General features: G+C 60.7%; 1 protein-coding gene across 2 annotated transcripts in view; it reads right to left on the bottom strand.

The window, feature by feature from the left end:
- Nucleotides 1–6,714: 6,714 nt before the first annotated feature.
- Nucleotides 6,715–9,715, bottom strand: part of KCTD16 (potassium channel tetramerization domain containing 16) — a 58,715-nt gene continuing 55,714 nt past the window's right edge. For both annotated transcript variants that reach the window (XM_030957790.1, XM_030957791.1), the window contains one exon: nucleotides 6,715–7,862. In XM_030957790.1, the coding sequence (XP_030813650.1) occupies nucleotides 7,414–7,862 (449 nt within the window). In that variant the 3' untranslated portion in view covers nucleotides 6,715–7,413. The remainder of the gene's footprint in view (nucleotides 7,863–9,715) is intronic.

Genomic DNA, 9,715 nt, shown 5'->3' with positions numbered 1-9,715 from the left:
AATCATTTTGTGGTATCACCTGGTATCAAAGGGAATCTCTCCTCCTTCCCATGCACATCACCCTGTGCTGCGTGGGGGAGGTAATTATATCCTCAGTAATTATTGTGCAGGTGTTCCACCTCAACACCCACTGCTCCTTCACATCTGCCCTGACACCAAAAGCAGCCAGTGCTCGGAATAACCAGAATCACCTTCCTGCTCAGAATGCCACCGGGCAGCCAGGGAGGGGAGCCCTGCTCAGGGCTGAGGCTGTGCTGGCTGCAGCAGAGCTGTCACCAGCCAGGGCACCGCAGCCAGGGCTGTGCTCCTGCCCTGGGAGCTGGCACGGAGCCTGGGGGCCAGCCCGGGCAGGGGAGCAGGGCTGGGGCTGCGCCAGGCAGGGGAGCAGGGATGGAGCCCCGCTGTGCCCAGGAACAGCAGCAGCAGGGTCCTGCAGCCCCGCTGTGCCCAGGAACAGCAGCAGCAGGGTCCCTTCAGCTCCCCCGGCACCATGCCCAGCCCCGGCTCCAGGCAGGGCTGCTTCATGGGGGGAAGCTCGTCCCAGACTTGGGGGGCACTGCAGGGACACGGGGCCGCCCTGGAGGTGCTGGCACAGGGCACAGGGCACAGGGCACAGGGCACAGGGCACAGGGCACAGGGCAGGGCTCTGCCGGGGCTGTGCCAGGATGGGAATCCTGGCACCAGCTGGCTCGTGGCACTGCCCCGGGCTGGGGCACCGGGGGAGCTCAGGGAGCGTGCCCTCAGCACGGAGGGACACAGCCCCAGAGCTCCCGCGGGGCAGGCACTGCAGCGCCCAAACCTGGGGGAGCACCACGCGGGGCAAGCGCTGCAGAGATGGAGCTTTCACCTCCTGCCAGGATGGGGCCGTTGCAAAGGGCTTCTTCCCAACCACAGCCAAGCACTGCAGATTGAAAACAACAATAACCAACCGAGAAACAAACTGGGTGTTTGTTAGGAGGGAGGACAATGCCCAGCCAGCAGGGAGGGAAGTGGTTACAGGAGCCAGTGCTAAAGCCCTGTGGGCAAAAAGGCCTGGATGTATCCATGGATGCACTTCTGTGCGTGTGTGTGTGTGACTGCTGAGGGGCACCAACACCTTTACTCTGGTCTGGGCCCTCCCTGTGTGCCCTCACTGTGAGCTGGAATGGCAAACAGCAGCTCCCAGTACAGCACAATCACTGTGAACTGGAATGGCAACCAGCAGCTCCCAGTACAGAGCACTCACTGTGAACTGGAGTGGCAAACAGCGGCTCCCAGTACAGCACAATCACTGTGAGCTGGAATGGCAACCAGCAGCTCCCAGTACAGAGCACTCACTGTGAACTGGAATGGCAACCAGCAGCTCCCAGTACAGCACACCCACTGATGGAATGGCAACCAGCAGCTCCCCCAGCTCCCGGTGCAGCCATTCTGTGTGACCTGCGGTGACAAACAGCACTGCTGGCTGCAGCTGTGAGCCCCAGCACCCCAGAGCACGGCTGAGCTCCCCATGCAGGGTCCCAGAGCCCCTGCCCCAGGCTCTGCCAGCCCCAGCCCCAGCACCTTCCCTTCAGCTGCCTGAAAATGGCATTTGTAGCGCTTGTAGCGCAGCAGGGGCTGTCACACCCTGCTCAGGGCACAGCTGTGACTTCATTCCTCCCAGACCTCTCTCGTTCCTGGTGCTCCTTGCACCAGGGAAATACAGCAGGCTAAAAGCTACAGGATTTGTTTCACACACCACAGTAGAAACAGTTACCGAGTTATATTTGTCAGAGTCACAGTAGTTGATGCATATTTGCTATTCACAGACTGCAGAATATTGCCAATAACCTCACTGGTGGGACTGACAACACGGATACATGCATTCAGGTGAGACCATTAGCAAGGATGTCTATACTGTATTAAGCACATTCATTTTTTTAAACACCTTCCAGTAAAATCGATTCCTTTAAATTTGCAGTTAAAACTTTTTTTTTTCCACAATTACGCACAAAAGAACCTGTAAACAGTTTGACATTACACTTATGTACAAGTGAACCACGTTGGAAAGTCGAGAGGTAATTCAGTGGGTGCCACTTAATCTACATCAATGTGCAACAGACTGACTCAGCCTCAGCAAAGTCATTTAGTGCTGAATGAGGTCCGAAAATGTACCGTGAGCAAGGCCCCCGAGAGCCCTGGGGCCCCACGCCCCCGTGCCTCCCTTCTGGGCTGGCAATATTGCACTGGCAGCACCTGAGCACAGCCCCAGGGCAGGGCCAGCCACGTGCCCCATGCAGCAGCACCCACGGGCCAGCTGGGCCCTGCCCCTCCGCTTCCCCTCGGCCCTTGGCTCGGTGGAGCTCTGGATCCGTGTTTGCTCGAGCATTGCTATAGCTTCAAATCTGCAATATCCTATTTAGAAACGGACTTCTTAGCTAAGTGACATCAACGCCAAGAAAAATAAAGAATGTCTTTTTATAATATAAATAATTTAAAAGTGCTTTTTCTTTTTTTTTTTTTTTTGTTCTTTTACTATTAATCTACAAAACCCCGCTGGGGCATAAACTATCCATAAGACTGGACAATTATTTTGTACCATGATACACATGGGGCCTTGTGCATAAAGTACTCTGAAGGTCAAGCCCACGCTCGCAGGGCTGGGGGCCTGGGGAGGGGGCTGGGGGTTCCTGCAGCCTTGCCAGGGCTGGGAGAGCAGGGGGGACACAGCTGAGGGACTTGGGGTGGCCATTGCCAGGAAAACCCAGCCCTGTCCTCTCCTTCAGCCCAACCCTGCAAATGGAATCCACAATGGGCTCACCAAGTGAACCAGAGTGTTCTGCAGAGCACTGTGGAGCCCCTGTGCTGTGAGTGCAGGTGGTTCAGGGGCAAAAGCAAAGCACTTGGTCCCCATGGTCTGTGGAAATGGCACCTCCTCTGTGTGTCCCCAGGTGCTCTGAGTCCTGCTCAGGGGGGCAGAGCCCCTGGAAATTGGGAATTCTGCCCTTGGGAGCTGAGCAGGGGTGCCCGTGCAGCTGTGCCTGGCACTGATGCTGGGAAGGGATCTCAGGGTCATGGGGAGCTTCCCCTCCTGCCACCGTCCTGCTGCCTGCAGAAGGTTTGGGTGCCCTTTCCTGAGCCACGGGGCCATCAGGAGCAGCCTTTGCACCTGCCCTGCTCTGCCCCAGCCTCCCAGGGCTGCTCTGCCCCGCCAGGTGCCCCCAGCCCCGCCCCAGCAGGGCACAGGGAGGTGCCCCAGGGGTGCTGTGGGGCCCTGGTGGTGCAGAGAGAGCAGTGAGGGAGGAGGGAGGCAAGGGGAGCTCTGGGCAGAGCTGCTGACCCCTCCAGGGCTGTGAGAGCCCCCAGCGCTGCCCAGGGCCCCTGTGCTCACCCAGTCCCTCTGGGCAGCACAAAACCTGCCAGCACAGCCCCAGCCCTGCACAGGGCACTCCCAAAGCAGCTGCCATGGGGTCACACCACATGCCCCGGAGATGGAGCAGCAGAACCCACACAAACACACCCGTGGGCAGAGCCCCACGCCTGGCACTGCCCTGGCCTGGGCTGCGTGTCCCTGCAGGCTGGCCCTGCCTGTGGCTGCTGAAGTTCAGGACCTTTATTTCTGCAGCACTGGGGAGCGATAACCGTTCCATCTCCAACTGGAGACGTGAAGGCCGCATAAATCAAACCCACTTGGGTGCTTTTCATTTGGCCTCATTTTCCCCCAGTGGTTAATCATGGAGCAGTCCCGGGTCCCTGGGAACACACACACTCACACACACACACACTCACACTCACACACACACTCACACACACACACACACACACACTCACACACACACACACACACACACACACACACACACTCACACACACACACACTCACACACACACACACACACACTCACACTCACACAAACACACTCACACACACTCACACTCACACACACACACACACACTCACACTCACACTCACACTCACACACACACTCACACACAAACACACTCGCACACAGATACACACACTCACACACTCACATTCACACTCACACACACTCACACACACACTCACATACACATGCAGACACTCACACACACGTTCACACTCACACAGATACTCTCACACACTCACACTCTCACACTCACACAGATACTCTCACACACTCACACACTCACACTCACACTCACATTCACACACACTCACACTCACACACTCACACACACACTCACACACACGTTCACACTCACACAGATACTCTCACACACTCACACTCACACACTCACACTCACATTCACACACACTCACACTCACACACTCACACACACACTCACACACACGTTCACACTCACACAGATACTCTCACACACTCACACTCTCACACTCACACACACACACACACACTCACACACTCACACTCACATTCACACACACTCACACACACTCACACACTCACACACACACTCACACACACGTTCACACTCACACAGATACTCTCACACACTCACACACTCACACTCACACAGATACTCTCACACACTCACACTCTCACACTCCATCACCTGCTCCTGCACCCCGAAAGGAGCCAGGGGAAGCTCTGGGGTGCCAGCAGGAGGTTTTGGCTGCAGCGTCCTGCCAAGGAACAGAGCTGGCCTGTCCTGAGCCCCGTGCCCTGCTGAAACCAGAGGACAGCTCCATCTGCCCCTGGTTCCTGCTTGGTGCCCGAGCAAGGGGGCAGGGCTCCCAGGGGGACAAGGTGCAGGAAATGTTGAGTGGGGAGAGAAAAAAGCAATAAACTATCCATGAAATAACTAAGCAGGGCCAAATCTGTGGAGCTTGTACAAATCATTGATTTCCATGGGAAGATGTGCCTTTTGAGCCTGTGGGTAGAGGGTGGCACCAGAGCCTGAATTGCAGAGGCAGGGAATGTGCTGAGCCCCGAGCTGGCTCTGCAGCACAGGCCCGGGAGTGCTGAGTCTGTTCGGTGAGCATCTCGCAGGGAGAGCCCTCCTGCAGCACCCACAGAGGGGACAGCTGGGTCGGGGACAGGGACAGCTCCACAGGGACAGGGACAGCTCCACAGGGACAGCTGGGTCAGGGACAGCTGGTCAAGGACAGCTCCTCCTGCACCCACAGCATCCCAGAGGGGACCCCAGCTGACCAAGGTGCCCTGCTCTGCAGCCCCCTGCGGGTGCATCGCTGTGAGGGCTCCCCAGCTGCAGCCATCTCCAGCCTGCCCACCCCAAGCACAAGTATTGCTTCCTTTTTTCGGGTGCACCCAACCCCAGACACGGCTGGGGGCTCCTGGCTACCCCAGGGTTCCCTGGCACCCCCAGCCCGGGGTGCTGGAGCCCCACAGGCACCGAGGGTGCTCCTGGCTGGAGCTGCAGCAGGAGCACAGAAAGGACAGTGCAGGCAGGACTGCAGCTCCCACAGCAGCGTGGGGGTGTGGGAGGGGAGCCCTGGGACCTGCAGGACACTTAGAGAGTCAGAACTGAGCGATCTGTGCTACCAGCACTGCCCACACTTTATATTCATATATAATATATATATATAAAATCTTCTTCCTGTGCCTTTAGAAAAGAAATGATTGATCCCAAATCCTGCAGCTGGTTTGTTCCCAGATGTGCCCTCCCCAGCTGGAGCACTGCAGTGTTCTGTCCCTCTCCATGGCTGCCCCAGCAGCCCAAGCCCCCTGCCCAGCCCTGGCTGTGCCCCTGCCCAATCCTGGCTGTCCCCCTGCCCAGCCCTGGCTGTGCCCCTGCCCAGCCCTGGCTGTGCCCCTGCCCAATCCTGGCTGTCCCCCTGCCCAGCCCTGGCTGTCCCCCTGCCCGTGCCAGCCCAGCCCTGGCTGTCCCCCTGCCCGTGCCAGCCCAGCCCTGGCTGCCTCCTGCCTGTGCCAGCTCTGGCTGTCCCCCTGCCCAGCCCTGGCTGTCCCCCTGCCCAATCCTGGCTGTGCCCCTGCCCAGCCCTGGCTGTCCCCTGCCCGTGCCAGCTCTGGCTGTCCCCCTGCCCAGCCCTGGCTGCCTCCCTGCCTGTGCCAGCCCAGCCCTGGCTGTCCCCCTGCCCAGCCCTGGCTGTGCCCCCTGCCCAGCCCTGGCTGTCCCCCTGCCGTGCCAGCCCAGCCCTGGCTGTGCCCCTGCCTGTGCCAGCCCTGGCTGCCTCCTGCCTGTGCCAGCCCAGCCCTGGCTGTCCCCCTGCCCAGCCCTGGCTGTCCCCCTGCCAGTGCCAGCCCCAGCCCTGGCTGTCCCCTGCCCGTGCCAGCCCCAGCCCCTCTCTGGCCAGCCCGTGCCCCCCTCCCCTGGCCCTTGCCCAGGCTCAGGGCAGCGCAGGAGCAGCCCAGCCCTGCCCACGGCCCCGGGGCACACGGGCACAGGCTGTGCCTTGCTGCAGTGCCGCCAGGGCCCTGGCAGGGCGGGCACCCACAGGAGGGGCTGCAGGGAGCTCCTGCAGGGCTGTGATTCTCCTGGCACAGCCCAGCTCCCTCCGGCAGCGATGGCTCTGAGCCCCCCGGGTGGGCTGGGGGGGCTCTGGGGCAGAGAGGCCGCGGTGCCCGCTGTCCCTGCCAGCTGGGACAGCCCCCCTGGCACACAGCCCTGGCACCTGCGGGAGCCAGCATCCCCAGAGCATCCCCAGAGCATCCCCAGAGCCATCCCTGCAGCTTTCCAGGGGGATCAGCACACCTGTAACAGCCGAGAGCCTTGGGCAACACAGGAGGGACACAGCGCCCCAAACAAAGGGAATATTTCAGTGATGGAAACACAAACCCAGAGACTGCACCCTGCTCTCCAGTGGCACACATTTACAGTGCCCAGGGAGGGGAAGGACTGGCAGGGGGAGAGGAGAGAGACAGGGAGATGGATTTCTACTGTTCAGCCCTCAAAGGCCTGGAGAAGAAACGGGACATCCACAGACTAAAAAAATGCTCTTTTTGAGAAAGTGCAGTTATAAGGAGAGAGCCAGAAAATCTTTAAGCAATATATATTGATATATATATACATATATATATATACACAGAGATATATATACACACATATATATATGCACATATATAAATACACATGCTTAAGCTGCGGGGCAGGGCTGGGCTGTGTGCTGTGCTCCTCCCTGCAGGCACACTGCTCCGAGCAGGCTGCAGAGGCCTCCGAGCCCTGCCCAGCCCTGCCCTGCCTGCTCGGGGCCACTCCAGCGTCCCCTGGGGCCGGCCTGGCTGTGCCCTTAAGGTTTTCAGCTTGTGTAAGACTCGGAGTTTACAAACAAAAGCGTTTGTCATTGTGCTTCCAGGACTGCAAAAAGATCGCTCCCCTACCACTAGAAATGTTAAGGTGAAATAGGCAAATTAGGCAGTACTAGAGATGGGTTTTGGTTTTGGCGACCTAACAAACAGTTATTGTTGGGAGTTCCTGTTGTGTCCCTCGGGATGTGGCTCTCAGGTAGCGAGGCCGTGCGCTCTGCCCGCCCTACAGGTGGTACTTCCGCAGCAGTTCCGACTGCCAGGGGTGCTTCCTCTCGGGAAACCTGTCTGGGATTTTGATCTTGAGGAAATCCTGGATACATTTCTCCAGCTCCTCCTCGATGGAGAGCTTCTCCTTCACGGCCTTCTTCTTGCTGGCGTTGGACTCGCGGGAGCCGGAGGTGAGAGTCCGGAGCAGGTCGCTCTTCCTGCGGCTCTCGGCCTGCTGCAGCAGCTGCACCGGGCCCTTCTTGGCCCTGTCCAGAGTCTGGATGTTGGGCTGGCGCGTCACGGGCCCGCAGATGACGGTCTCCTGGGGGGAGCTGGCCTCGGACTGGCTGTCGCAGCTGGACGTGGACAGCTCGTTGCAGGACGTGCCGCTCTCGCCCTCCTTGTCGCCCTTGCCGTTCTTGCAGCAGCAGTCGCAGTGCGACGAGGACCAGCGGGAGGGCTCGCCTGCAGGGGCACAGAGACAGGGGTTAGGCAGCTCCAGACCCCACACACCCCAGGACAGGCTGCTGAGCCCCCCCGGGCCGGCAGGGCGGCCAGGGCCAGGGAACCCTCGCAGGGACCTTCCCTGGACATCAGCACACAGTGCTGGCACAGCTGGCACAGCTCCCCAGGACCAGCAGCAAATCCCCGTTAGCCTGGGGCTCCCCAGGACCAGCAGCAGATCCCTGTTACCCTGGAGCTCCCCCAGAACTGAACAGCAGATCCCTGTTACCCTGGAGCTCCCCAGGACCAGCAGCAGATCCCTGTTAGCCCACACAGCCAGAGCCCCTGACTTGTCCAGATGCCGTTTCTGCTCTGAGGCTCCAGGGCAGGGCCAGCTGGGGCAGCCAGCACTGTCAGCCTCCGTCCTGGCGGGCATCACCCCCCAACATCGCCCCCTTCCCTGCCCACAGCCCGGTCCTGCCCCCCCAGAGCGGCCTGGGCACAGCCAGAGCAGACCCTGGGGACAGCGGGTCCTGCAGTGGCACAGCCCGGCAGGGAAGCCCAGGACAGTGACAATTCCCCATCCTGCAGGGCCGAGGCTGTTCTCCAGCTGGAGCCTTGCCCAGCCGCAGCAGTCCGTGACCAGGGCACAGCTGGCACCGGGCACAGCAGCTCCGTGCCCACAGCAGTGCAGCCAGCACGGACACAGAGGGCATGGGGAGCATCCATCCTCCCTGACAGGGAGAGCCCCTGCCAGCTCTGCCCAGCTCTGCCCAGCTCTGCCCAGACCCTGCCAGCTCTGCCCAGCTCTGCCCAGCCCTGCCCAGCTCTGCCCAGCTCTGCCCAGCTCTGCCCAGCCCTGCCCAGCTCTGCCCAGCTCTGCCCAGACCCTGCCAGCCCTGCCCAGCTCTGCCCAGCTCTGCCCAGCTCTGCCCAGCTCTGCCCAGACCCTGCCAGCTCTGCCCAGCTCTGCCCAGCCCTGCCCAGCTCTGCCCAGACCCTGCCAGCCCTGCCCAGCTCTGCCCAACTCTGCCCAGCTCTGCCCAGACCCTGCCAGCTCTGCCCAGCCCTGCCCAGCTCTGCCCAGACCCTGCCAGCTCTGCCCAGCCCTGCCCAGCTCTGCCCAGCTCTGCCCAGCCCTGCCCAGCTCTGCCCAGCCCTGCCCAGCCCCCAGACCACGAGGGGCACCACCGGCTTTGCAGCCCCGCTCTGATGGTGACAGGGAGCCACGGGCTGTCCCCAGTGTCACACCCAGCCCTGAAGGTCCTCACAGTGGTACAGGGGCTGGAGGAATAACAGAGAGCAGGAATGGTCTGGCTGGAGCTGCAGCTCTGCCCTGGGCTGGCAGTGGTGACAGGGACACGCTGTGACTGGCAGGGACACACGGGGACAGGACACACGGGGAGGGGACACACAGGGACAGGGACACACGGGGACACACACGGGGCAGGGACACACGGGGATGGGACACACGGGGACAAGGGGACACACGGGGACAGGACACACGGGGACGGGACACACGGGGACGGGACACATGGGGATGGGACACACGGGGACAGGACACACGGGGACAGGACACACGGGGACAGGGGACGGACACACGGGGAGGGGACACACAGGGACAGGGACACACGGGGACAGGACAACGGGGACGGGACACACGGGGATGGGACACACGGGGACAGGACACACGGGGATGGGACACACGGGGATGGGACACAGCTGCACCAGAGCTCCTGTGTGCCCAGCTGGGGAAATGTCCTCACACCATGGACTCAGGTGACTTTTTGCTGCTCCAGACCCCCATGGAAAAATGGGGAAAAGGAAAGAGAAAGAGCAATAGACGTTGGTGCCAACTGAGAGCCCCTGAGGCC

Source organism: Camarhynchus parvulus, chromosome 13, assembly GCF_901933205.1.
Source record: "Camarhynchus parvulus chromosome 13, STF_HiC, whole genome shotgun sequence".
Taxonomy (NCBI): domain Eukaryota; kingdom Metazoa; phylum Chordata; class Aves; order Passeriformes; family Thraupidae; genus Camarhynchus; species Camarhynchus parvulus.
Note: the sequence above shows the minus strand (reverse complement) of the source record. Positions and strands in the feature narration are given on the sequence as shown.